The sequence below is a fragment of the Melospiza georgiana genome, chromosome 3, assembly GCF_028018845.1.
Source record: "Melospiza georgiana isolate bMelGeo1 chromosome 3, bMelGeo1.pri, whole genome shotgun sequence".
Taxonomy (NCBI): domain Eukaryota; kingdom Metazoa; phylum Chordata; class Aves; order Passeriformes; family Passerellidae; genus Melospiza; species Melospiza georgiana.
Window position 1 is genome coordinate 20966207 of NC_080432.1, and position 26837 is coordinate 20993043.

The 26837-nt window shown below is 45.1% G+C and overlaps 2 protein-coding genes across 2 annotated transcripts; both read left to right on the top strand.

Moving 5' to 3' along the window:
• The first annotated feature begins 12 nt into the window (after positions 1-12).
• Positions 13-6888, top strand: POLR3F (RNA polymerase III subunit F). Its single transcript, XM_058020340.1, has 9 exons — positions 13-88; positions 510-627; positions 1456-1523; positions 1671-1738; positions 1994-2106; positions 2584-2727; positions 4608-4715; positions 5454-5645; positions 6189-6888. The coding sequence occupies exons 1-9, from the start codon at positions 33-35 to the stop codon at positions 6264-6266; spliced, it is 945 nt and encodes a 314-aa protein (XP_057876323.1). The 5' UTR covers positions 13-32; the 3' UTR covers positions 6267-6888.
• Positions 6889-11811: 4923 nt separating this feature from the next.
• SEC23B (SEC23 homolog B, COPII coat complex component) lies at positions 11812-26521 on the top strand. Its single transcript, XM_058021052.1, has 20 exons — positions 11812-11855; positions 13742-13977; positions 14997-15054; positions 15626-15712; positions 15893-16129; positions 16481-16566; positions 17011-17155; positions 17680-17838; positions 18481-18596; positions 19531-19654; positions 20058-20138; positions 20448-20537; positions 20782-20888; positions 21022-21175; positions 22524-22601; positions 22891-23052; positions 23273-23359; positions 24765-24920; positions 25722-25787; positions 26291-26521. Exons 2-20 carry the CDS (start codon positions 13757-13759, stop codon positions 26378-26380), a joined length of 2304 nt encoding a protein of 767 aa, XP_057877035.1. The 5' UTR covers positions 11812-11855; positions 13742-13756; the 3' UTR covers positions 26381-26521.
• The last annotated feature ends 316 nt before the right edge of the window (positions 26522-26837 follow it).

The following is a 26837-nucleotide window of genomic DNA, read 5'->3' on the forward strand; positions in this document are numbered from 1 at the left end:
CGTCATCTCTCCGCGCCGGGGCCAGCCGCGCCATGGCGGAGGTGAAGGTGAAGCCGGAGGTGCCGGATCCCATGGACATCGAGAGCAGGTGCTGCGGGCGCCCGCAGGCGGGCATGGGGTGGCTGTGTGGAGGCCACGAAGGGTCCTGGGGCCGGGGGCAGCAGGCGTGGCGGGGCCGCGTCGTTCCAGGTCTAACGGGGGTGGTTCGACCCCCCAGTGTTAACGAGGAGACAGATGCTGAAGGAGAGGGTGGTTGGGGACACGGAGAGTTTCGTGCTGGGAGGTGCTTAGGGAGCACTGGGGGTTGGGTCAGGTCACTTTCGGCTGTCCCGGAGTTTTTCTGGTCTTGGAAAGGAAAATGGATAGGGAGTTGGTGCCGAGCTGCCTAAAGAAGCAATTGATGGATCCTTATTCCCCGAGTTGCTCCTGTCGCTCTCTTCCATCCTGACCCCAGTGCTGTTTGGATGAAGCAGAACACGAGTTTTAAAGTTGCTTCTCTCCTCCTGCAGGATCCTTGAGCTGTGCCACCAGTTCCCCCATGGCATCACGGACCAGGTGATCCAGAATGACATGCCTCACATGGAAGCCCAGCAGAGAGCTGTGGCCATCAACAGGCTGCTCTCCATGGTAGGGACAGCCCACCTTCCTCATCCTCCTCAGCACATTCTTAACCACAAGGCTCATTAGGGATGGGGAGTTAATTAGCTGTGGAGAAAAAGAGGGATTTGAGCCCTTCTCTCCTAGGTGGGGGTGTTCTCTGAACCCCCCATGAAATCCCAAGCTTGTGGATTGCTCTGAAGGCACTCAGGAACCTGCCAAACCTGTAAGAACCAAGGCTGTAACTGCAGGAAAGGATCAGCTGGCAATGAGAGTGAATGTTAATTCATTAGGCTTGTCCAGTTGCTTTCCTCTTCAAAATAAGAAAGAAGGACTTTGCCTGGCCACAAGCATGCAGAGCAGAACAATCTCTTTGCCAGTAATTTGCTTCTAAAAATCACTGCCCATCAAAGTTGGCAGCTTTCCAGTGATTGCCACTTAGTAAAAAGCAGAATTTGGTTGCTGGAACTTGGAATTGTTCCAGAGCTCCGCTGTGATTTCTGGGTTTCTGTGCAAATGGGTGCTTTGGTGGAAAGTGAGAGCAAAGTGTACCAGAACTGGATGTCCCTTGTCAGCCATGGCACAGTCAGGAGAAATAATAGGAATTGTGTGGGTGTTGTGGGAAGGGTCAGGAGCTGTTTGTTATTTCTGACAGCTGATGATAAGGGGAAGTTTGTCAGGGGAAAACAAAATATCCTCAAGGCTGTTGTTATTTCCAGTGGTTAGAAACATTATTTTTCCTTTTTTCTTTATTTAGTTGACATTAAACAAGGGTTTTATTTTAGAATTTCAGAATATTCTTCTAAAACACCTGAAACAAGCTGTTTGAAGGAAAGTAAATGTGTCCATCTCTCCTAGGGGCAGCTGGACCTTCTGAGGAGCAGTGCAGGTCTCCTGTACAGGATCAAAGATTCCCAAAATGCAAGGTAAGCCTGTGTCTGCTGGGGAGGTGTGTTGGGAACACAATTCTTGTTTAAAACAAATCAAACTTCAATTCTTGCTTAAAACAAATCCAACTTCTTTCAAATTTTGGACTTTTTAAAAAAATCCTGCTGTCTGTCTTGTTTTGACAGTAAAATGAAAGGTTCTGACAATCAAGAGAAGCTGGTTTACCAAATCATAGAGGATGCGGGCAACAAAGGTACTTTAAATTATCATTGTGAATGGTACTAACTCTGTCCAAAGTCATAAATGCTTGCCCAGACAAAAAAAAATATAAAATCTAATGCCCCATACCTGCTTGCTTTCCCCCAATCCCTTCTGTCCATTCCGTCCCTTTTGCTGGGAGTGGCAGGCAAGCAATCCAAGCAGTGTTCTGGTGTGACTTTTGGTTGGCATGCATGGAAACAAATGGTTTCTTCTATTTATTTCTGTTCACTTCTCTGTTTTTGAACAGGTATTTGGAGCAGGGACATTAGGTACAAAAGCAATCTGCCTTTAACAGAGATCAACAAGATACTGAAAAACTTGGAAAGCAAGAAATTAATTAAAGCAGTTAAATCCGTGGCAGTGAGTATTTTGTGACGTTTTTAAACAATTTCAAACATCTGCTGCATGGTTTGAATGTTTTTAACAGGGGTCTAGGGCAGAGACAGCTGGAGGCAAAATGAATTTTCTCTTTGTGCACCAGTGTTTGACTCTCTGCCTTTAGTGTGCAGGTTTGAGGTGCAACAGATTCTGTGTCCACAGGTCAGCTTTCTGCTGTCTGTCTGCAGTTACCTGGTTCTCACTGGGTCTGCTAAAGCAGCTGGGGGTAGAGAAGTTGGACACAGCAAAGCAGTAGCTTTTTTGTGTTCATGTGACAGATGCTGGCTTCATCTGGTCTGTTATAAAGTGATTAGGAATCAAAATGGGTTCATCTTCTCTTTTATCTCTGAGAGTCAAACAATAAGAGTAATAAGATTCTTTTGCAGATTATCTGCTTGTATGTCCCATCCTTGTGAAGGAGGGATATGTTGTTGGGAGCTGAACCTTTCCCTCCCCCAGGCATCCAAGAAGAAGGTCTACATGCTGTACAACCTGCAGCCCGACCGCTCCGTCACTGGAGGGGCCTGGTACAGTGACCAGGATTTTGAGTCTGAGTTTGTGGAGGTGTTAAATCAACAGTGCTTTAAGTTTCTGCAGAGCAAGGTGAGTGCCAAAGCCACCTGCCAGGTGCCAGGCAAGGCTTAGGTGTTCCATAAGTGTTGGCCATTACTGCAGCTAGATTCACAAATCCATACTGGAGTATTTTTTTTGTCACAGTAGGTGTGATGGTGTTGTATTTAAGGATGGATATTTTTACACCCTGAACAAGGAGGGAAGACTTTTATCCCTAAGGTCCAATGACAAATTGTCCTAGGTGACCCAAAATTGTGTGTTCCTAAGACCCAGCAACCCGGGAAAGGGGAATTTGTGTGTTTTATCCTGGAAGGCAGGGGTGCAGGATCCCTTTAAAAACAGAAATGGACATGAGGGGAGCACCTTTGTTCTCCCTGGATGCCTGAGGGGATTGCCTGGGGCAGGTCTTCAAGTCATACCCGATGTGAAAAATGCCAATCACTTGTTTCTAAAATTTTCAAAGTTTAATAGTAATAAAATGGTTATAAAAATAGTGATATAATTAGAGTAATAATAATTTGGATAACTAGGATTTAGGACAACATGAGACAACAGAAACAAAGAGTTATGGACAGTCTGGGTACCTCTTTCTGGGCAAAATAAGCCTGGAAAAGGACAAATGTTAACAGAGGATTAACCCTTAAAAGCAACAGCCTGTTGCATATTTACACACCTCACACATGATGCATAAATTCCATTCAAACACAGGATTCTGTCTGGGCAGTGTCAGCTTCTTCCTCTGAATCCTGACAGCATCTTCAGGGCTGAGTAAGGCAGGAAGAAGTTCATTTCTTCTGATAATGGAGCAATAAATTCTCTTTCTCTGAAAGATTTAGGTGTCCTGTGGCTGCTATCTTGGTGCAAGTCCTCTCTTTAAAAAAAGTATCTTACATAGCATAGTTTCTATTTAACATTTTGTTATAACCTAAAGCTATATTTAACACACTACTTGAGAAAATTAATACAGCATAACTTTCTAACATAACACATATAATATTCATTTTAATATTTGCAAAAAGCCAATCATAAAATATGCATTTTTCACACCCAAGAAGCTGCATTTTGCATTCCAGACCTGCTCCAGAGGGAATTTTGCAATACCTTTTCCAGCTGAGGAGGAGTCAGAGGCTCTCTCCACTATTTTGCAGCTGCCTGCCGTTTGTTGAGGAAGGGGCAGATCTGCAACTTGTCAGAAAGTTTTTTCCAGTGTTTTTGGCAGTATTGGAGCCTTTTGGCCAAAAATTGTTTGTCCAGATTTTGTTTTGTCCCTGTTCCCCTCTGATTGTTGTTTGTGGAGCTCTGGAACCACGGAGTCTGTTATCTTTTATTTGATATTTTTTCGCTTCTGACTTCTTCCATTTTGTCTCTTATTGGTGGAAGGAGATTATGCATTTTGGAGTCTCCACCCCTTATAATTGTCTTAAACTAAGACACAAACCAGGCAGCAAAGACCACAGGACCAAAAAATCTAGGAAAAGTCACTGTGGTTTCTGCAGAACATCTCATTTCTGTGAGGGTGTAAGGCAGCTGGCAGTCAGGTAGCTCTGCCTAGAACCTAGTCCCTGGTTCATTAAATATGTCTGCAGATTCTAGCATTTGTCTATTCCATTATAATATATTTTTAATTGGCTCTAGGTACAAGCAGAAACTTAGGGTTTTTTTGTCAACAAAATGCCAAATGTTGGTTCATATTAATCTGAACTACAGTGTAAATTTTATGTAATTTATTATAAAATTATATTTGATTGTGCACTGCATTGTCTCGCATACACCAGTTTAAGTGGTTTTAAATGCTAAACATGTCCCAGAAATGGAAAACAAGTTTTGTTTTTGAGTCTGCCTGAAACTGAACCACAAAGGAGGTTCATGGCAGTGGGTGCTGACTCTAACCAACCTTTGCTCTTTCTCAGGCAGAGGCAGCTCGAGACAGCAAGCAGAACCCCATGATACAGAGGAACAGCTCGTTTGCCTCATCCCACGAGGTGTGGAAATACATCTGTGAGCTGGGCATCAGTAAGGTCGGAACAGATTCATCTCACTGCTGTTCAAATTGTCAGTGCATGATGAGCTCTAGGAGCTGGCCGCTGCAAACTTGCTGCAGGTCTCATAAGTGTTTCAGCACCCCACAGCTTGTGTAGTGGGGGTGAGCTTTGTGGCTTTATTGCTTTTTGGGGAGGGTCATTAGTACTGCCTGGCACACCAGGATAGCTTGTGGGTTTTCAAAAATGTGTTTTTGAAAACACGGGTTTTCAGAAATGTGTAAAAGAATTACCATTCACATCCTCGTGAACTGTCTCAGCTGGTTTAGATTTCATCATTTCTCTTAAGTTTACATATGCACTTCAAGGAACTTTAGGGGAGGGGAAAAAAGAAGGGGAAAAATATCCCACCATTACTGGGTATATTGACAAGTATATCTTTAGCAGTCTTGTCTTTTTCTTCTTTCACAATTGTTTTCCTGCAAAACTGGAACTGTATTGTGCTAGGCTGATGGAGACATCTCAGGTGCACAGGGAAGTTCTTTTTGGTAAGACCAAGGCTAGTGCAAATCAGAAATGCTCAGGAGGTAGGAGGTATTAGAATTCCTTTTCTTTTTGCACCTGCACAACTCCATAAAGTTCCCAGTGAGACTGGTGTCTTTTTCTGGACTAGGTTAGAACTCTATGGATTTGTTACTCATGGTGTTTGCTCCTTTCCTCCTTGCAGGACTCACTGGCACATCTTTCCTAACATCTATTTCACAAATTGTTTCTTAGGTAGAGTTGTCCATGGAAGACATTGAGACCATTTTGAACACTCTGATCTATGATGGCAAAGTGGAGATGACCATCATTGCTGCCAAGGAGGGGACAGTGGGCAGCGTGGATGGGCAGATGAGGCTGTACAGAGCTGTCAGTCCTCTCATCCAGCCCACTGGATTGGTCAGGACACCCTGTGGACTCTGCCCTGTGAGTAATTAATTCTGTGTATCATTAGTGGTGCATGCAGCTCTTGAACACAGGCCTGCAGTGCCCACATGGCACAGGGCAAGCTCAGGGCTGAGCCAGCTGTGCTTCAAAGCTGCCTGTGAGGAACAGGTTCTGGTTTTGGTCTGAACAACTGCTCTGCCAGGTGTTCCCCACTCCCAGCCTGTCTCTTTACTGGACTCTATATGAAGATGCTGTCAAGTGTAGCCTGTTCCAAATCATGTTACTGTGTTTCTGATCTGTGTTGATACCAAGCGAAATGATTTCTGTCTAGCTTTTGGTCTCTCCTCCCAAGTCTCCTTTACCTCCCTGTAGGTAAAACTTGCCAGCATGTCCTTTTGTGGTGGGATCTGTTTTTCTCTTCTCCTTCAGAGCTGCCATAAAACTTCCTAGGTTTTGGCCTCTGTTAGACTAATGCTGATCTGCTGGTAAAAAGCAGAAAAATGTGAGCATGTTACACACAACAAGCACCATCCCATCCAACTGGCAGTAATTACTCTGCTGACACAGAGCTTTCTTTTGCAGGTTTTTGATGATTGTCATGAAGGTGGTGAGATTTCTCCATCAAACTGCATTTATATGACAGAATGGTTGGAGTTTTAAAGTGAAAGGAAACTGTAAACTGGATTCATCCTTCACAGCCAAAGTGCCAAAGCACGTTGCTTTTTTTAAAAGCGGACTTGTAAATTTGTAAGCAACTTCAGGACATGGAGTGACAAAGCAGCCATGTGGCAGTTGTGTGAGCTCTCCTGGGAGTGGACTGGAAGTGGAATCAGTGATGAAGATCAAGGCTGAAGTGGAAATGTAGATCTGTTCTTCAGTCAAAACTGGAGATGGCAATGAAGGTGGTTAATAAAACAGATTTCTAAGCAACAGTTCAAAATAAAGTTCAAACAAGGTTGAGACATTTTAGTCTTAACATTTATCAGTCCCTCACAGCTGATCAGAAAAACTTTTAACAAGTGGTACCAAGATTGAGATCCCAAATTTTGCTTTCAGATTAATGCTAGTGATAGATCCTTAAGTTCTAAAGCTGACACTTTTCTCCCATGATAGATTCCATCTAATTGAAGACTATGAATCTGAGGTGGGAAAGTTTCTGAATATGTCATATTCAGAATCTGAATATGTCAAACACTTACTGGTTCTTTATTATATATATATGGTTCTTTATTATCTTTCTTACCTGCTTATTTATCATTAAACCCCTGATTTTTCCTATGTACATCTGTGCTTCATTTCCTGTATTGCTGCCTGCTGTATTTATTCCTTCATCATCCAATTCCTGGTGCTGTTTTCTGCAGCTGTGTTACAAACCTGGATGTCTCCACTGAAATTTTGAGTAGAGATGTTCTGGGAAGATATGTTCTCCACAAGAGAAAGGGTTGCTCTGGCCTGATGATACAGAGAAAATTTTTATGGATTCCAGCATCCAGAGTTGCAGAGGGCTGGAATGACACACTAGGAGCCAGGGTGGAGTGCACAGGGGTTGTGCACAGGCTGCCCCCCTTGCACCACTTGCTGTCTGTGCCTTCAGCTGCCTCTGGCCAGGCTGAATCTCACCACAATTACTCAGTATCTTCACAATGGTCTCCCAGCACTGGGGAGCAATCAGGGGGTCAAGCACAACACAGGGCTTGTTGCATCTGGCTATTTTCAAATGTGTCTGGCTCAAAATAAGCCCTCTGGGCAGTGTGTTGGGAGGGTGGTGGGAAAGCACCTCTGTGGCTGTTAGCAGCATCCTGGGTAACCTGACAGAGGGTTAACGTAGATTTTGGATCAGTTTACCTCATAAAGGTAATGAGAGCTTTTACATCTGCATTTTCAATATTGTCCAGGAGACTGGACTTTCTAAAAGCAATCTGGATCACATATGAAAGTGTTCAAATCTTGCTTGATTTCCATTTCCCTTCTTACAGCACGGATGGAGGACAGAGGCTAATGAGGGTGCTGTACAAAGAATAAAAAACCTCCCATGGTTCCTGTCCCATGCAGGGAGGGTATGGATGCAGAAAGAAAGACTCCTTATGTGGGAGCAGTTAGGTGTGTACTGGAGCAAACAATGAACACTGATAAGCTGCTGGAAAGTCCATGGAGGGGCTGTGATTGTCCCAGTGAGGTGAGCACTGCCAGCAGGCTCTGCTTTTGCTGCAGTGTTGTCTCCAGGTGAAAGGGATGCATATCTACAGAGGCTGAAGGGCTCTGAGGAAAGAGATGTGGGAGTGAAATGACTGGAGCTTTGTTCTTCCTCTGCCCCCTTTAACCACTCAGCACAGAGAAGCCAAGGGAAAAACGCTGCTCTCTTCCCTGGAAGGAGCCTTGGATCCGACACCCTTTATTCCACCCAAGGTAATTTCATTGAGGTGTGGGGTTGGGTTGTCTTTGTCTTCCTGTCTTCAAAGGGGACCTGACACAATGGGGTGCTGAGCCTGCTGCTGCAGAGATAACACCATGTTTGTGCTCCACTGCAGCTAGGAGATAACTTCCAGGGAAACAGCAGGGCTTTATCATGCAGGTATGTCATTTTATGCTCTATAATCACATTCATTGGCAATAAGAAAAAGGAGAGAAAGCTTCTCCTCAGTGAACAGCTTTAGGAAGTAGATAGATGGTTTATTAAGCTCTTTAAATTTTGGCATTGAGTTTATCTGGCTTAGATGACCTTTATGGTATCTGAAAGTTCTTAGCATTGAAGCTGTAACAAGACTTCTCAGATTTGGGGAAAAGTGCCTATAAGGGAAAAGCAATTTCAATTTAGTTTCTTACAGATAGCAATCTGTCTATATGAATCAGAGGAATGATCTTTCTGTCACTCTGGTTCTTCAAGAACCTGGCTGATCTATCAGCCTGACATTCTTATCTGAAAAGGGAGTAAATGCTAAAAGGTAGTATTAATAGTGTCCTGAGTTGTGTCAATCTTCTCCTTAGGGCAAAGCTGTCCCTATTCCAAACTGGTATGAAATGTAATGTTTTGAGGAAGCTACTACAGTAGCTCTAGTACTCAATATGAAAACACATGTGTAGAAAGCTGAATTATCCCTTAAAACATGGATGACAAATAGGAAGCATGATCTACTCATTTATTTTCACAGGCCTCATGCACGAGGTCAGAGCTCAGCTGCTGCAGGACCACGAGATCCCTCGTGAGCTGGAGAGAGCTCATCCTTGTTTTCATGAGCCCTGATCCTGCTGACAACTCTCTTTTGAGTGGTTTCCTCACTAGTAGTAGCCAGCTGTCCAAAGGCAAGCTGGAGGGTGGGCACACCCAGATGCCACACGGGATCGAGGGCAAAATTGTGCTTTAATTCCAAGACAAACACTGGCCACGGTAGCTGGCTGCACTGAGAACTGACAGTGTGCAGCTGGCAGCTATTGCCTGGCACGTGCAGCCTTTACACTCCAAAGTTTAAAACATGAAGGTGAATGGCAAACTTGAGGCTTTGGTAGTGAAAACATTTTCCCCGTGGCTGAGTGGCTGTTTAGATTTTTCCTGAGTTTGGTTGTTTGGCTGCGGGTTTTGTATTTTTACTCAGATGGTAAGTGACACACTGGAGGTGTGATGGTAATTGTTGTTCCTCTGGTGCTGCTAGAGCACCATCTCCTGTCTCTTCCTGGGATGGCTCCAACAGGGAAAAAGCTCTGTCTTAAGCCATACCGGATTCTTTTTTGCCTCCACATGCAGAGCAGATTTTGGGAAGAAACTGCAGTGAGTGAAGACAACAGGGTCTCCTATTGCTGCTAAACACTTGATGCTTTGAAAGAGGGTACAGACACCTCAAACAGAGCTGTCCTCTGCCACACACAGACCACCTGTCCCTCCGCTTGCTCTGCTTGGCTGGGACTTTCTGTCATTTCACCTGTGAGAAATGCATGGCTGGACCCTCCTCAGACACACTTGAGCCCGGCTTAGCTTGCAGCCTGGAGGAGACTCAAAGCTCCAGAGGTGGTGTCCAAGTTCTCGTTGAAAATATTCACTTCCACCGTGAGAAACTTGGTCATTGGACTTTGCTCACTTGCTCAATCTTCAAGAGGTCTTCTGGGGAATGGGGAGGACAGGCACCACAGCTCAAAGCTCTCTTCTCTTTCAGCTGCTAAACACAAATCAAGTTTAGGCTTGTATAGGCAGCCTGTGGTGTTCTCCTTTCTCCCACTTTTTGAGCAAGCTTGTGCTTCTTTCAGGAAATGCTTTTGGGAAAGCTTTTATTTGGGTTATTTGTTCCACAGACACAGAGCTTTAAGGTTGTGCTCCTCTTCCAAAATAATTTGGTTCAACCCAGCAGACAGGTAAACACCACACAGATGTTCCCTAACTTCCTCCCCAGTGGGATGGGAGAGACAATTGTAAAAAAAAAAATAAAGCTTGTAGGTTCAGATGAACACTGTTTAACAGGGCAGAAAAGGAAGGGAAAATAATGGAAAGGGATTATATAAATCATGTGATGAACAATACAGTTGCTCCTCCTCCTGATCATTGCCCAAGGAGTGCCAGAGCAGTGGGCTGCAAACCAGCAGCCAACTCTCCCCAGTTTTATTGTTCAGCATATGATAAGGAATAAGGAATATCCCTTGAGCCCCTGGGGATCAGTTGTCCTGCCTTTGTCCCCTTTCAAATTATTGTGCAGCCCCAGCTTCCTGGCTGGCAGGAAGAACCTGAAAAATCCTTGACTTAGCATAAGAATTGCTCAGCAAGAACTAAATTATCAGGGTGTTATCAACATCTTCCTAATCCTAAATCAAAAAATGCAGCACTAAACTAGCTCAGAGGGAGGAAAATGAATTCTGAAAGTTGAAAGCAGGACACAAACTCAAAATAGTTGCTCAACATTTTAGTGAATCTAAGGTTTGCAGGGGGTGCACTGTGGCCTTGAAGCCCTGGGTCCTGGTAAGACTCTTTGCTGTTGAGATGTGGCAGTGGGAGGAAGCTGTAAACAATCAGACAACTTCAAAAAAAATAAATTTGCTTTGCCTCCTACTTGGAGAGCCAGTCCTGGGCTGAGAATGTTCATCCTACACCTGACAATGTTAGCAATACTAGTAGTTTGAATTTTACACACTTTAGCATACACACATCAGTAGTATGCTACTATTAGTATGAACTAATGTTCACCTCAGACAGCATTTCATTTTGCTTTGTTTTGGACCTGGAACCGTACTCTGCACATTCCAAACACAGATTTCTGTTGCATTTAAAAGAAAGAAAACAGGAAATCACTTGTTTTTAAAATTTTAAAAGTCTAATAGGAATAAAATGGTTATAAAAATTGTAATACAATTAGAGTAATAGTAATTTGGACAATTTGAATGAGGACAATATGAGACAATAGAAATAAAGAGTTATGGACAGTCCGGGTACCTCTTTCTGGGCAAAATAAGCGCGAAAAAGGACGCATGTTAACAGAGGATTAATCCTTAAAAGCAACAGCCTGTTGCGCATTCATACACCTCATCCATGATGCATAAATTCCATTCAAACACAGGATTCTGTCTGGTCATCATCAACTTCTTCCTCATAATCCTAATGGCGTCTTCAAGCCGTTAGAATTATAATTTTTTCTGATAAGAGAGCAATAAATTCTCTTTCTCTGAAAGATTTAGGTGTCCTGTGGCTGCTATCTCGCTGTGAGTCCTTTATTGAAAAAGCATCTTACATAGCATCGTTTCTATTTTAACATTTTATTATAACCTAAAACTGTATTTAGCACACTACTTAAGAAAAATAATACAGCGTAACTTTCTAACACAACACATATAATATTCATTTCAATATTTGCGAAAAACCAATCATAAAATACGCATTTTTCACACCAGGAAGTTCTGTGCTCCCGGCTGCACACGACAGCGCGCTCCCAAGCAGCCGAGCCCCGTGAGGGCAGAGCTGCTTCCCTCATGCCGTGCCAGGGGAGCAACGCGGCACCGCATCGCACACTTGGGAGGGTCATCGCCATTCCAAGGTGGAACCTGCCGCCTTTAGCCAAGATGAGCTCCCTGCCGCCGCCGCCACGCTAAGTTTGGTAGGGGCACGCCTCTCCCCTCCTTGTGAGGGGCGGTGCGGCGTGCCCTCAGCTAAGATGGCGGCGGAGCCTCAGCGGGCGTGCCGCCGCCATGTTGGCGGCGGGCAGCGCGTACCGCTGAGCTGGCCTTGCCGGGCGCGCGGGGCGTGCCGGGAGGGAGCGGCGCGAGCGGCGCGGGCAGGTGGGAGCGGCGGGGCTCCGAGGGGATGGGAACGGGAACGGGAACGGGAATGGGAATGGGAATGGGAGGGTCTGTGCCCCCTGAGCGACACTGGCGGTGTCAGGCGGTCAGTGTCGGCCCCTGTGAGGGGGAAGGGGTCGTCCCCTGTGAGGGGAGCCAGTGGTGTCCCCTGCGGGCGGGTGTGGAGGGGGCGGTCAGTGGTGTCCCCTGAGGGGATGTGGAGCGTGGTCAGCGGTGTGCCCTGAAGGGATGTGGAGCGTGGTCAGCGGTGTGCCCTGAAGGGATGTGGAGCGTGGTCAGCGGTGTCCCCTGAAGGGATGTGGAGCGTGGTCAGCGGTGTCCCCTGAAGGGATGTGGAGCGTGGTCAGTGGTGTCGCCTGGCCCGGTGCTTTCATGGGGTCAGCAGTGTCCCACAGAGCAGGGCTAGGGTCGGGCATGCCCTCTGTGGAGGGTCCCCTATGGCCGTGCCGGGGATCAGTGGTCTGGGGGATGGAAGCGGCACCTATGGCTCTACTGGGGTCTGTGGTGTCCCCCATAGCCATGCCAAGCACACCAGCTGGGCCGTTACACCTGTCCTGACCCCAAACTAGGGCCACAACTCATGTCAAACCCAGCACGGCAGTCAGGGCTCTGCCTGGGGCAGGGAAGTGATGCTGGGCTGCTGCTGGAGAAACATGGAATAAATTTGCCCTGTGGCTGTGCTGCATGCCTGAGATGTCAAATGTGTGTATTGCTGTTCTGGTGTGCGGGGTCTTCTACAGGCAGACTCAGCTCTGACTTTCACCTTGACAGACCTGTTTGTGTTGTGAACCCTTCTGTTTGTCCATCGAATGAGGGGATGGAAACATGGGGCAATTCTGCCTAAGCTTGATTTACATCCTTAATAGCATAGAGGAAAATGTCAGTGAATTTGGAGTTCTGTAGGAAAATATTACACCAAAACTTCCCCTCCTCTGAGGGGACACGTTGCTTCTGATTTTTCATGTGTGTGGCCCTCCTGAATATCCCACCTGCAGTGAGGACCAGGAGTAAAGTAATCCTGGAGCATCTGCAGCTGTAGGTGAACCTCTGAGTTTCCTTGTCTGAAGCAGGTTGTGGAGCTGCTGCTTTTGGCTCTCTGAGTTGCTGCTAGTGCTGTGTGGTGTTTTTGTGGTCTGGATTTGACAAGTAAGTTTTTTGGTAAGCTTGTCCTTGCCTTTCTCAGAGAAGTCAAAAGTAGTGATGGCCTGGAAGCTCTTGTTTGTGCCTTATTTTGAAGAGTTTAGTAAGACAACACAGGGAATGACTCCTCTGTTGTGCTGGGGATATTCCTCCTTGATGTTTTCTGAAGTCTTCTGGACTCTCAGTTCCTTCCTTCCAGTGGGACAATGATGCCATGCACAGTGGGTGTTTTTTGATATTTTGTCATGTTCTTGCTTCTCTTTGTAAGCAGGTCAGGCTGGCAGCTTGGTGACGTTTGTGACTGGTTTGGTGTCAGACGTGGCCTCCTTTTCTCCCTGCAGCATTTCAGCTGAAGGCTCCAGGATGTGTTGCAAATCTGGCCTGTTTTCCTTTACTGACCTAGTCAGGCAGGATTGCCTTGAGGCTGATTTTGAGATGTTAAAAGTGAATCATAAGAAAAAAAAAACAACCTCTTGCATTCTGCCTTTGAGTGTCAGCTTTTCCTGTTTCTTTGTTGGATTTGCTGGTGATTTAATTGGCTGTAACGTTGATGAGAGCCCTGGACAGAAGAGATTAACGGAGTCACGTGGTTTATTTGATAATGGGATTAATGCATTGTGCTGTGTTGGCTTTGTCCTGCAGTGCCTCGTGCCCTCACCTGTAGTTGATGTGCTAAGCTCCTTTGCAGGCTCTGCTGCCCGAATGTGCATTTTTCTGTCCTTCAGGAGCTTCTGGGGGCCATGGCGACGTACCTGGAGTTCATCCAGCAGAACGAGGAGCGCGACGGGGTGCGCTTCAGCTGGAACGTGTGGCCCTCCAGCAGGCTGGAGGCCACCAGGATGGTTGTGCCCCTGGCCTGTCTGCTGACCCCGCTGAAGGAGCGCCTGGACCTGCCCCCCGTGCAGTATGAGCCAGTGCTCTGCAGCAGGCCCACCTGCAAAGCTGTGCTCAACCCTCTCTGGTAGGAGATGCTCGGATGGGGATGTTGGAAGGGGACCTGATTTTCATCTGAGCTTCGCTGCTTTCTTATTGCCCTTTGTCTCTGCCCTGTGCCTGGCAGCCTCTTTGATTTAGATGTGGTGGGCTTGCTAAAATCCGTACATCAACATGCCTGTTACTAGAGCTGACAGGAGCAGAGGGCACAGGAGGATCTTTGGGGAGGCTGTTAAGGCAGAGAGTCCTGTCAGCATCCCAGATAATTTAATGGTGAATGAGGAAACTCATAACAGACAAAGATGCCCATTATACTGGTATACTCAAATCTAATGATTTGAGTGCTCTGGACTCTGATGTTCACTTGTTTTCCTCTGGACTCTGATGTTCACTTGTTTTCCTGCTTCCTACACATCCTGCTGCTTGTAGGTCAGCTTCAGTATGAGCATAATGAAGTAATTTTAGAGGAATGTCTCGGTGCCAAGATCATGTGATGATCACCATGCTCAGAACGTGGTGTTGGGCTGAGAAAAAGCAGGGAATGCCAGGAAGAGGAAGTGAAATGAGATCAAAGCCATGGAAGGAGAGCGTGGCATCCTGCACTAGCAGGATGTTGTACTGGGCTGAGGAGAGTAAACTCTGTGGGCCAGGGAACAGCCTGTTTGTTCTGTGTTTGCACAAGATCTGGGTGGATGGCTCCTGCTGCTCTGAGGCTGGAGCACTTGTGTGCTACAGCTGCACAAACAATAGGACATGAGATGAGCCTAAGTGCAGTGGAAGAATGATTGGACACAAGTCTGTGTCTGCCAAGGGCTGAGCTTCAGAGAGCTGGCAGTGGCCCCTCGTGCTGACAAGCCTGGAAATGGCAGGGCTGGATTATCTAATGAACTTCCTAGTAATAGAACAAGAGTCTGGTCCCTGAAACACTTGCTGTTCAAGCTGGAGTGTCTGTTTCTTCCTCAGTGCTGTGAACCAGCATGGATTAATGAATTAATTGCTGTAAAATTGTTCCTGAAGTGACACCAATGCCTCATTTTTCCCTTGCAGCCAAGTTGACTATCGGGCCAAGCTTTGGGCTTGTAACTTCTGTTTTCAGAGAAACCAGGTGAGTTGGAAAGAGCACTTCCACCTTTTCAGTGAATACTTTATTGATGGCCTTCCCTGGACATGAAACATAAATTCTGCTTCTCTAAATCCCTTCCCTTGGCCTGCTTCTCTTGCTGAACCCCCAGGCTAGTGTACAGTCTGACATACTGTCAGTGGTTTTACTGGCATGCAGAGCACAGCAAGGAGATAAAAATGCATTTTTGTTCCATGTATCTCAGTGTGCTTTTTGCATCTGATATTTAATATTTCTGCAGATTATGGAATTCATTAGATTTGAGTAGACTTTTGCCATCAGAAACTATGGCTAAAAGAATTTCAGCTACTACATTGTTGCTGTTGTAGCCTTACCTTTTATTTACACTGGATTGAGTCCATCCTGCTGGCCACTTGTCTGTGCTTAGGAAAAGAACTGTGGATTTCTTGTAATGAATTAATCAGATTGGTGCAGTGGCAGTAAATAAAAAGTTAAATAACCACATCAGCAGCAGGGCAGGCTCTGTGCTGCAGGAGAGAGCCCTACATTTTTGCCCTGCAGCTTACTTGTCCTAATTTTTTGTTCTCTTTTTCAGTTCCCCCCAGCCTATGCTGGCATTTCTGAAGTCAATCAGCCAGCAGAGCTTATGCCTCAGTTTTCAACAATTGAATACATAGTGCAGGTAAATGAACCACAGGCAAGTCTGGAGCTCCCAGAATTGTCTTATTTGTGACAAATGATATATGTGTAAAATACTCTTAGGATAATGGAAATAAATACCATGTCTGCAAGGTGCTTAAGAAGGGGCTCATTTTATTCCTTGGCTGGAGGCTTTACAAAATGTCATTTCTTCCCCGGTCAGCGAGGTCCGCAGACGCCGCTGATCTTCCTGTATGTTGTGGACACGTGCTTGGAGGAGGAGGATTTGCAGGCCCTGAAGGAGTCCCTGCAGATGTCCCTGAGCCTGCTGCCCCCTGATGCCCTGGTGGGGCTCATCACTTTTGGCAGGATGGTCCAGGTTCACGAGCTGAGCTGTGAAGGGATTTCCAAGAGCTACGTGTTCCGGGGCACCAAGGACCTGACAGCCAAGCAAATCCAGGTGTGCTCTGCCATCCCTCAGGCCAGGGGCTTGTACCTCTCAGCTCTCTTGGGCTCTCTGGGAGAAAGGAGGGCTTGGTGCTCTCAGCTGTGAGCCTGTTGCCCTCCCAGTATCTGTCCTGTCTTTTTGCCTTTGTAAGTGTCTTAGAAGCTTGTTCAGAATTGAGTTTGTGTATCTCACATAATGGACCCATGATCCATTCCTAATGGCAGTGCAAAGATGAATAATTTTACAGATTTAAGTATATTTAATGCTGCAGTATTGCAGGCCTCAGGGTATATTAAATAATAATACAAGTGATATGTTTAGTGTTTGAATAGTTCATCTCTGCTTCCTCTTTACTGTTCTTAGGATATGCTTGGGCTTTCGAGGCCAGCTGTCCCCATGCAACAGGGAAGACCTCTTCAGACTCCAGAGCAGCCTGTTATTTCCAGCAGGTAAGCTTCACAACACACAGCAGGGCAGATGCTTTATGCCCCTTTATATCTGTAGGTCCTGCTTCTAACCCTGGGTTTCCCAGGAGGGGAAAGAAGATTTAAATGGTTTTGTCATGTCACAGTTATTTACCTCCATTGAACACAGTTTTCTCTTTTTCACTGGTAGCTCTCATGCCTTTCAGCAAACTCACCTTTGAACTTCTTTCCTGTTCTTTATGTGATTTTGCCTCCTTGTCAGTTCTTGATGTCTTGCTTTGATCAAATTTTTTATTTTGCACAGGCTTGTTATCTCAGAAAGTTTGCATGTAAGAAAACAACCTGCTTCATGTCTCTTTATTTCTGATTATGGTCTCAGTGCAATTTATGTGTCTGGCAAACAACAGAGGCAGTTTTTTTCTTCTGCAGACTTAGAAGCAGGAAAACACTGTATTTATATTTTTGCAGGTTCTTACAGCCTGTGCATAAGATTGACATGAATTTAACAGATCTGCTTGGAGAGCTGCAGAGGGACCCATGGCCAGTGACCCAGGGAAAGAGACCCCTGCGTTCTACTGGAGTGGCTCTTTCCATTGCAGTTGGCTTGTTGGAGGTACTTCTAGTCTGCTGTTTGAGATGAGCAGGCCAAAGTAAGCACATGAGTGCAGCTGGGTTACAGTGGGGTGCAGAGCTGCAATTTGTCTCTGGTGATATTTGAGCTGTGCCAGCACCAGCTAATGCAGAGTGAGCTGGAAGGTTCCATCTAAATGGTAAAATTTGCAGGTATTTAAAGGTTTCTGATTCTTATGTGTGTTGCCACACAAGGGGTGATACTAAGCATGGGATTTATCTAAGTATTATCTAAGATATAAGTAAAGAGAACAGAAACTGCCTGTTTCCTGTTTTGAAGGCATGAAGCTTGATATGGTTTGAGTTTAAACTTTATCTGAGTGCTATGCCTGTCAGGAAGTGCATCACTGTTTACTGAGGTGGCCTCTAGCAGGGACAGGTCCCCACTGACCTTGCAGGAGCACATGCACAACCTTCTCTAAAGAAAGCATTGTTGCTATTTAATCAGTTTCCCTTTTTTCCCCCCCTCCTCCCCCTCTCTGATATAAGTCTTTGCTTTTATTTTAGGGCACATTTCCAAACACAGGGGCCAGAATAATGCTGTTCACAGGTGGGCCACCAACACAGGGGCCAGGCATGGTGGTGGGAGATGAACTGAAAACCCCCATCCGTTCCTGGCATGACATAGAGAAGGACAATGCAAGGTTCATGAAGAAGGCCACCAAAGTAGGTACTAGGGCTTGATGGGTGTGTTTAAAAGCTGAAACTGAGTGTTGGGTCAGAACATTATGTGGGTTGCATGGTTGTCCTTGAAATAATCTGAGTCTTTGTGTACACTAAATTATGAGGATGGTTAAGGGAAGGGTAAAAAAACTTCCTCCTAGTTAGTTCTCCATCATGGTTTTGTGCCTTCTCAGAGAAGAAAGTATTTCAGTGTTGTTTCTTAGCTGGTGGTGGGTGGAGAGTTTGTTCATCCCCATAGTTGTATCTCCTCCTGGAGAGGAACAAATCTCCCTATAACTGGTTATTTCCAGAAAGCTTCCTTTGTCTTCTTTCATTAAAATAGAAAAAATGTGAAATGTGCCTGACAGCTTAGAGAAAGCAGGATGACACCTGTTCTCTTAACTATCTTTGGGTTCCCAGCAATTCATCACAGACTAGATGATCCCTTGTCATTTATGTTTATATTTGAGACAATAAACTCATCCAAATGCATCCCTCATCCTGGAAGGGAGCAGTGTGCTGCAGCCAACATCTCTTTAGCTACCACAGCCCTGGTGGTTGCCCCATGTGTCCCTTGTGCTGGCCTGAGGTGGGGACAGCAGAAGTTGCCCTTTGCAGCCTCCTAACCCCGGTGTGTGTTCCCAGCACTACGAGACTCTGGCCCACCGCTCTGCGGCCAACGGGCACTGCATCGACATCTACGCCTGTGCCCTGGACCAGACAGGGCTGCTGGAGATGAAGTGCTGTGCAAACCTCACTGGGTATGTTCACAGCAGGGCAGCACCCAGCTGGCACCTGCTTTTTGGGGGTTTTCTGGAGGGGGAGAATACTTCAGGAAGCAATTAGGTGTGCTGGCAGGGCAGAAGGTTTTTTTTATCGGTCTGTTCTAAACTGTGGTTTGAATTTGCCAGGAATTATATGGCAAGCCTCACCTGATCCCAGTCTACATTTCTGGAGTCTCAAAGCAGCATGTGAATTAGCACTGCTGTTAGAAAACTCACTGGTGGGTAGATGCTTTCCTTGTGTGGGCCAGATTTTCTCTGCTTAACAGCTCGCTTATGCTTTCTCCAGAGATTCTTGACTTCCCTGGGCCCAGTTTTAAGTGACATGTCTTAAGGGATAAATGTCTCTGTCCCATACTGCTAGAAATTATTTCTGTGAGGAAGGCTGTGTGCTAACCCAGGCTTTTGGGGACATGGCATGTCGTACTGCAAGTGCAAGGTGTTTGCAAATAACCCCTCAGTGCTCAGCAAGGAGAAGAGAGACTGTTTGACCCTGTGGATGTGTTACTGAGCTGCATCTGGTCAGGCCTGGGTTTGCCAGGGCACTTAGGGGAGGCCCAGCACCTTCCTGCAGCCACCCCTGGTGTGGTGTGGTGTGGTGTGGGTGGCTCCAGCCCTGCTCAGGGAAAGCAGCCTGAGCAAAGAGCTTTCCAGGGTTGAAACACAAACGTTTTGAAGGAAGCAATGGCAAGAAATAGAGTTGAGAGAAGAAACTGAGAAATGTGGAGCACTAACCCGTGTGGCTTTGTAGGAGGTACCCATGAATCTGCACTCCCTGGTATGAATCCTGCCTATGCAAAGGCATGCTCTAAAGCAGTAACTGCATGTGTTTGCATGTGTCAGAGGTTCAGGGATGTATCCTTGGTGCTTCTAGATCCCAACTGCTTCAGTTCCCTTGTTTTTTCTTTCCCAGAGGACACATGGTGATGGGAGACTCCTTCAACACTTCTCTCTTCAAGCAGACCTTCCAGAGGGTATTTAGCAAGGGCTACAATGGGGAATTTCGGATGGCTTTTGGTGCAAATCTGGATGTGAAGGTGAGAGATGAGTTTGATTGCAGTTTCTGGGATGTTTGGGATGTAGGAATGTCTACATGTTTGAGGTCAGATGTAGTGCTTCTTTGGGAGAAGATATTTATTTGGAAGCTTAGTAATTTTGTTGTTGTTGTTGTGTGGGGTTTTTTGTTTTGTTTGTTTGATTTGGTTTTGTTTTATTTAAAGCAGCCTCTCCTCACTCAACAAGGAACATTTCATACAGTTTCATCCCTATAAATATGTCTTCATTATTAAAATGTGGTTCTGCAGATTCACTAATTGTAGCAGTGGGTGGTCTGGGAAAATACCATCTCATTAAAGCTGAGCAACTCATTTAGACTGTGTGTATTCTATTTGATTGACTTCATGAAAAAACCGAACTTTTTTATTTTTTACTTTTTTCAAGACCTCCAGGGAGCTGAAAATTGCAGGAGCCATTGGACCATGCATATCCCTGAATGCTAAAGGGCCATGTGTGTCTGAAAATGTAAGTTTCTGACATGGAAAAATCTTTAATAAGAAATAAATATACAATGCAGAGTTTCTGTCTAGACCTACAGTTGAACCAGAATGTCAACAGTTTTCCAGGAAACATCCCTAGGAAATTACAGCCTTTCTTTGACCAAATTCTTGATTCCTGAGGCTTCTTTTTAACTGTATGGCCTTCAGTAACTTCATTCACACCCAAAAGATAAGCACTCTAGAAGGCCTGCCATTACTTATATCAGAATTTAACATAAACTTGCCTTTCCTGCTGCTAGATGAAAATTGCTGCTTTCTTTTTGATTCTGCGCAGGAACTTGGAATTGGAGGAACATCTCAATGGAAAATCTGTAGTCTAGATCCCAGTACAACTCTGGCCATTTACTTTGAAGTGGTAAATCAGGTAAGTCCTGGCTTTTTTTTTTTTTTAATCATCTTTTTTACTTGTTACAGGTCTAGATAATGCCATGACACCCCCTGTGTAGCAGGTGGATGGTTGCAAAGCAGCCAAGTGTTCTGTGATGAGGAAATAATTTCAGATTTTTTTTGTGTGTGTCTATTTCCTTTATGTGCTCTGGGGGCTTGTTACAGCTGGGAAGAGTTCTGGAAATCATGTTTTGAAGTCTGTGCTTGTGTTTCATTTGCAGCACAATGCACCCATCCCTCAGGGAGGCAGGGGGGCAGTGCAGTTTGTCACCCACTATCAACACTCCAGCACGCAGAAGCGCATTCGTGTCACCACCATAGCCAGAAAGTGAGTACCCCGTGCCAGTGCTCTGCAGAGTGGCAGCAGCTTCAGCTCCCATCTGTGCTGGGATTCCTGGCATCTTGCTGCAGCACTGGCACATGTGGATGCACGTGGCATTAACCCTTTGCTCACCCTGCAGCTGGGCAGATGCACAGACTCAGCTCCAGCACATCGAGGCCGCGTTTGACCAGGAGGCGGCTGCGGTGCTGATGGCACGGCTGGGAGTGTACAGGGCTGAGTCTGAGGAGGGACCTGATGTTCTGCGTTGGCTGGACAGGCAGCTCATCAGGCTGGTAAGGCCAACACCCTGAGCTTGGGGGCATTCTTGATTTCAGTGATTTCAGTGAAATTTTTGTGATTCAGTTTTGTTTGTGCTCGGATCATGGTGACGTCACTGTAGCGTGGAATAATTCAGAACCCAGTGTGATCAGCAAATTCAGGATGGGATAAGTGAACATCCCATCATGCTGAAAGGGATTGAATAAGGGATAGTGAAACATGGAATAATGCAGGTGGGATGGTCACTGGTTCAACCCTCCTGCTTAAAGTAGGACCAGTTCTAAAGTTAGAGCAGTTTGCTCCAAGTCTTGTTCAGTTGTGTTTTGAAATCTCCAAAGGTGGGATTTCTTACACTTCTCTTGACAGCCTGTTCCAGTGTCTGGTCACAGTCACTGGTTTTATATTTTTTTGCCCTCTTCCCTGCCTCTGTCTCTCAATCAGAATTTCCATTTTCCCAGTTACCAGTCAGGTAGACAGCAAGTTGACTCCCTGATCTCACACTCACCAGGCTGAACAAACCCAGCTTCTTCAGCTTCATTTTCTTCATAAGCTGTTCCAACCCCTGACTAACTTGGTGGCCTCTGCTAGGCCAGTTTGTTTGTATATGCTAGACCATTTCCATGTTTGTCTTGCACTGGAGAGCCCACAGCTGGACACAGCATTCAGATATGGGCAAGTTCAGGATAGTAATCTGAATTAATTCTGCAAACTCCTACTGTCTCTTGCTTTGAATTTCACAAGCCCAGATTGTCTAAACCAGTGCTGGTCTTGTCCAAACACCCATGTGGGGTTGGTGCTAACACAATGTGGCACAGCAGACCCTAAAAAACCAGGGCCAGTCAAATAGAGATGGTAGCACAAGCACAAACAGGGGCAAACTGTTTGCTGCAATGACTGTGGGATCATTCAGAGTTTAATTTCTAAAACCACTGATACTTATTTTCAATGAAATGGTGAAATACTTATTTGCTGTTCTGCAAGAAGTGTTCCATAGGGTGCAGAACAGTGTAGGTGTAATAGCCTTGAATTAATGGAAAAAAAAAAAGGTAGTGCTGTAGAGGCGCCATTTCTTTCATTCTTGGATAATTTCAATTCTGGACTTTATGAATATATATATATGTATATAAATAATATATATATAAATAGATTAAATCTTCATTCTCATTCCAGTAAGACAGAAAAACCACTGACTTAAAGAAAAATAACCTGTAAATACTGTAGTACTTGTTCTTGTCAGGTTCATGCCTTGATTGTTTAAAAATTAGCAGAACACCCTGTAGAAAAAGAGATGTAAATTCTATTGAAAAAAAAGGAAAAAATAGAAAAAAGAGATAACCAAAGTACCCATTTTGCTTCCAACAGTGTCAGAAATTTGGACAGTACAACAAAGATGATCCCAACTCCTTTAGGCTGTCAGAATCATTTTCTTTGTATCCTCAGGTAAGAATGTCACTTCCCACAGCCATGGGAAAAGTGTGCAGGGGTGAGTGGGAATGGATAAAACATCTGTTACTGTTTATCAGATTCAGGAGGGGAGGAACAGGTGCTTTTTAAATGGACTGGTCCTGTAGTTCAGCACTGCAAGAGACCAATAATAGAAGAAGTCTGAGGAGTTATTAAGGGGCAGACTTTTCCCCAAAGAATTTGCTGTTCAAAAATACTGGAATTGGGTTGAGATGTTTTGGCACTTTGGCTGACATTTGTTGTCTCACTCCCCTTCCTGCTGCAGTTCATCTTCCACCTGCGCCGCTCCCCGTTCCTGCAGGTCTTCAATAACAGCCCCGATGAATCTTCCTATTACCGGCACCACTTTGCCAGGCAGGACCTGACCCAGTCCCTCATTATGATCCAGCCCATCCTTTATGCCTATTCTTTCCATGGGCCTCCTGAGGTGAGTCTGTGTTTTCCAGGAAGAGGTCAATCAACTCAAAATAATGAGTGGTCAGTTGAAGTAACACTATTTCAGCCAAAAGGCCCCTCTAGAGTTTAAAAAAAAATAATTTTATTTAAAATCATATCAAATGACACTTGGATGGGCATAGAAATTGCTCTCTGACATCCTGAGATCTGAGAGCTTAGGGGTGCCTGATTTTGTTCTTTATTTTCCCCAGCCAGTGCTTTTGGACAGCAGCAGTATTCTTCCTGACAGGATCCTCCTGATGGATACTTTCTTCCAGATAGTGATCTACCTTGGTGAGGTATTGTGAAACACATTCTCTTTTTCTGTGCTCCTTCCTCCTGCCATGCATGCAGCCAGCTTTGCTGCTAGTATGAAATATTAACAAACTAACTTCTTGCAAAGCCCACACAGCATAATGACCATGTCACCTACATGCTGCTTGTTGGAATACAAATCCCACCACTATCAGAGTAAAAATAATACTGGAGCCACTAAGATATGTTCTGCACCAAGTAGCAGTACAGCACCAATGTGCTCTCTGTTGATGGAGTGACAAAACTATCTTTTGTCTCCTTAAAAAGGAAAAAAGCCCAGAAGTTTCTTTCCTCAGTTAGGGAAAAAGACACCTCATGGAACTTGGGGGACTTCACCTCAAATTTAAGGATAGCCAACTGGACGGGAGCCAAAAAGTCCCACCTAAGCAATTTACTAGAAGAAGACAACAAAGGAACCAATCACTTTTGTGAGGTGTTTTACCAGGAGGAAGAACCTGGCTTAGTTTTTCTCTGTGAAGCATTTTGTTATTTTGCCTTTTTTAAATATTTTCTGTTTCCAACACTACCACAGAAGCCATCCTGCTGATTTGATGCCTTCTAAGGTGGCTGAGCTATCTTGGTGTGATATAAATCTCCAAGAGCTTATGAGACCTAGCTCAAAGAGACCAGATATCATAGCAGCTGTTGTGTTGGCTTGGCCATGAAGGGGGTCCCTTACCATGCCTGGAAAAGGCCAGAGACACTGGAAATGAAGCAAGGCAGAGTTACAAGATGATACATACTTTAACAGAGTTGCAAGTATTTTCAGAGGAGTGACAGACTTTTTCTTGCAGGGTTTTCATACTTAAGTACTGAGACTCTTCAAGAAATCAGGCAGTTTTCCAGTTTTAAATACTGGATGTTTTTGAAAGCTGCTGTTCCTTCTCTCATGACTGAGGAAAATGCTTAGATACTGTCCCTTTCTAAAAATCTTCTGGAGTTCCCTTAAGGAGTTTCTATCTTCTATTGCAGAGCAAGACACTCAGCAGGTGGGTAAAATTCAGAGAAGGGAAGAGCTGAGTGTCTGACCTGTGTCTGTACAGAGGAATTGCTGCAGACATATGGTGCATGCAATGGATGCCATGAAAATACTGTAAAGCCAAGCCAGATTCAAAAAGTCAGTGATTTATAAATGTTTCATTTCTGTGTTGGCACAGGCTGAAGCATATTGAAGATTTTCAACAAACTGCTCTGGCACTGCACAAATTGCTGCCAGGTTTTGTGTGGGGTGCCTGTGCTTAAATTCAGGGACAGAAAGTAATGTTGTAGGCACAGTAGTGAAGGTGTGTTTGCCCCTAAGCAGAAGCACATGTAGCATTCTCAGGGTAAAAAGGGGAGGCTTGTAGACATCTCTGCTCCATTTTCATTTCCTCCCTGTCCCATCAATAGACTATTGCCCAGTGGCAGAAAGCTGGATACCAAGACATGCCTGAATATGAAAACTTTAAGCACCTCCTGCAAGCCCCACTGGATGATGCCCAGGAAATCCTGCAGACCAGATTCCCAATGCCACGTTACATCCACACTGAGCACGGGGGCAGTCAGGTAAGGAACTTTCTGGAGGAACTCTTTCTGTTGTTGCCTAGAGCAAGTGGCTCATTCTGCTTTTCTGAAAGGATGGTTCTGGTGGTCCAACACAGATTAGCTCTTCAAAGTACAGAGCTTACATATTTTCTTATCAGCTTTTGCTACAACTCTGTCTTTTAATAGGCAGATCACTTACAGGATATGGTTATGAAATCTGAGGGTGGAAAAAAATGGGAAAGTCAACTTGAATATGTTTTTATTCCCCAGTAAAAAGGTGGGAAATAAATGATTTGGCTGTGTGTCTATAGTTAGCTTGCTAGGACAGTAGTGCTGAATGATTGACCATCTGTATCTTCACTCTCAGACACTGAATGAGGATATGAAACTGTTCTTATTTTCACTCTTTCTGGAATTGCAGTATACTGTAACTTGTGTACAGTGTACTGTACCTGTAGCAGTGAAGGGGCAGGAACTGATGCTCCAAACCAAAGATTTGGTGTTGATTTTTGATGTGACCCTTTTACACTGAGCCCTTTTTGGAAGAGCAGATGTGGCAGGGGAGAAGAGCAGTGCTGGTGTTTCCTGTGCCATGGAATCAGAGCTGCCAGCTGGGCACAGCCTGCTGGAGCAGGGCACTCAGTGCCCCTGGGAGACAAACTTTGTGGAGCAAGGATTTCTGGGCTTGAAACCTGCTTAAGTTAAATTAGTACCTTGAAAAAGCAGAGGAACATTGCTGGTCATGCATCTAGAGTGAGATGAAGCCTGAGGGAGCAGACAGGGCTCTCATTTTACCAAACTCCTCCTCTTTTGTCTTTATAGGCCCGGTTCCTCCTGTCTAAAGTGAATCCTTCTCAGACCCACAATAACCTCTATGCCTGGGGCCAGGTAAGCAATGGAGGAGGTGCTCATGTTTGGGAATGCTGTAAATACACATGGACACGTGTCTGTGTGCAGTGGCCATCCTGTCTCACCAAGTGGCCACAAACATCATTACATTTGTCTTTGGTTCTTTATCATGGTAGCACTGGATGATCAGAATGGAGTTTTCAAGCCTGGATGTCATGCATTTTTAGTATTCTGGAAAAAGCAACTAGCATATGGATACATGTAGATCTAATTTAGCTGAGAATATTAGGCTTTTTTATCCTGTTTGCTTACCTTTGGGCAGCAGAATTCCCAGTGCTTTAGGAAGAAGAGACTTCCCTGCAGCAGTTCAGATTGTAGGAGAGGATAATGTCAGTGCTGTTGGCAAAGAGTGGCATCTGGCTTTTGCAGGAGAAAAAGGTTTTAGCAGGCAATTAGGTCAGAGTGCTGACATTTGATTTGCTTTTAGTTCATCCCCTGTGTTAGCAGCAGTATTTTAGGCTTGTTATTTGTTTTTTCTGCAGGAATCAGGAGCTCCAATCCTGACAGATGATGTGAGTCTCCAGGTGTTCATGGACCACCTGAAAAAGCTGGCGGTCTCCAGTGCATCGTGACTGATCACACTGAGCAGCAGCAGCAGCAGCAGATTTACATGGATCGTGTTGATGACAGAAGTGGACCAATTCATTTACATTTCCTTTCCTCTCTTTTAAACTAAGGATTTTAACTGTTACACGAAATAAACATTCAGGGAGAGTTTTTTACTTCTCCCTTCTAATTTATTTGTATTGCCGTTTGTCTATATTCTGTTCACTCTGCATTTTGCACACATCCTAATTAGAGTAGAAAGGTGTCTTAGCCAACAGAGATTTTGACAGCTTTAGCCTAACTTTTAAGAATTCTCTTTTAAGAGTTCTTAAGAGGTCTCCCAGCAAATGGGAAGCTGTATTAATGAAGAACAAAACGGGTAGGAGCTCTGCTCCATAGCGTTGTCCCCAAATCCCGCTGTCGCTGCCATGGGCGGCTCTTGGCTCCTTTAGCCCCGCCCCCTGCGCATGCCCCGCCCCTCGG

Excerpts from the sequence above, each read along its gene's own strand:
- POLR3F (XM_058020340.1), top strand. The coding sequence starts at position 33 with ATGGCGGAGGTGAAGGTGAAGCCGGAGGTGCCGGATCCCATGGACATC. Across the intron at positions 628-1,455 it reads TCAACAGGCTGCTCTCCATG|GGGCAGCTGGACCTTCTGAG; the intron begins GTAGGGACAGCC and ends CATCTCTCCTAG. Across the intron at positions 2,728-4,607 it reads TTAAGTTTCTGCAGAGCAAG|GCAGAGGCAGCTCGAGACAG; the intron begins GTGAGTGCCAAA and ends GCTCTTTCTCAG.
- SEC23B (XM_058021052.1), top strand. The coding sequence starts at position 13,757 with ATGGCGACGTACCTGGAGTTCATCCAGCAGAACGAGGAGCGCGACGGG. Across the intron at positions 16,130-16,480 it reads TGACAGCCAAGCAAATCCAG|GATATGCTTGGGCTTTCGAG; the intron begins GTGTGCTCTGCC and ends TACTGTTCTTAG. Across the intron at positions 20,139-20,447 it reads GGCCATGTGTGTCTGAAAAT|GAACTTGGAATTGGAGGAAC; the intron begins GTAAGTTTCTGA and ends GATTCTGCGCAG.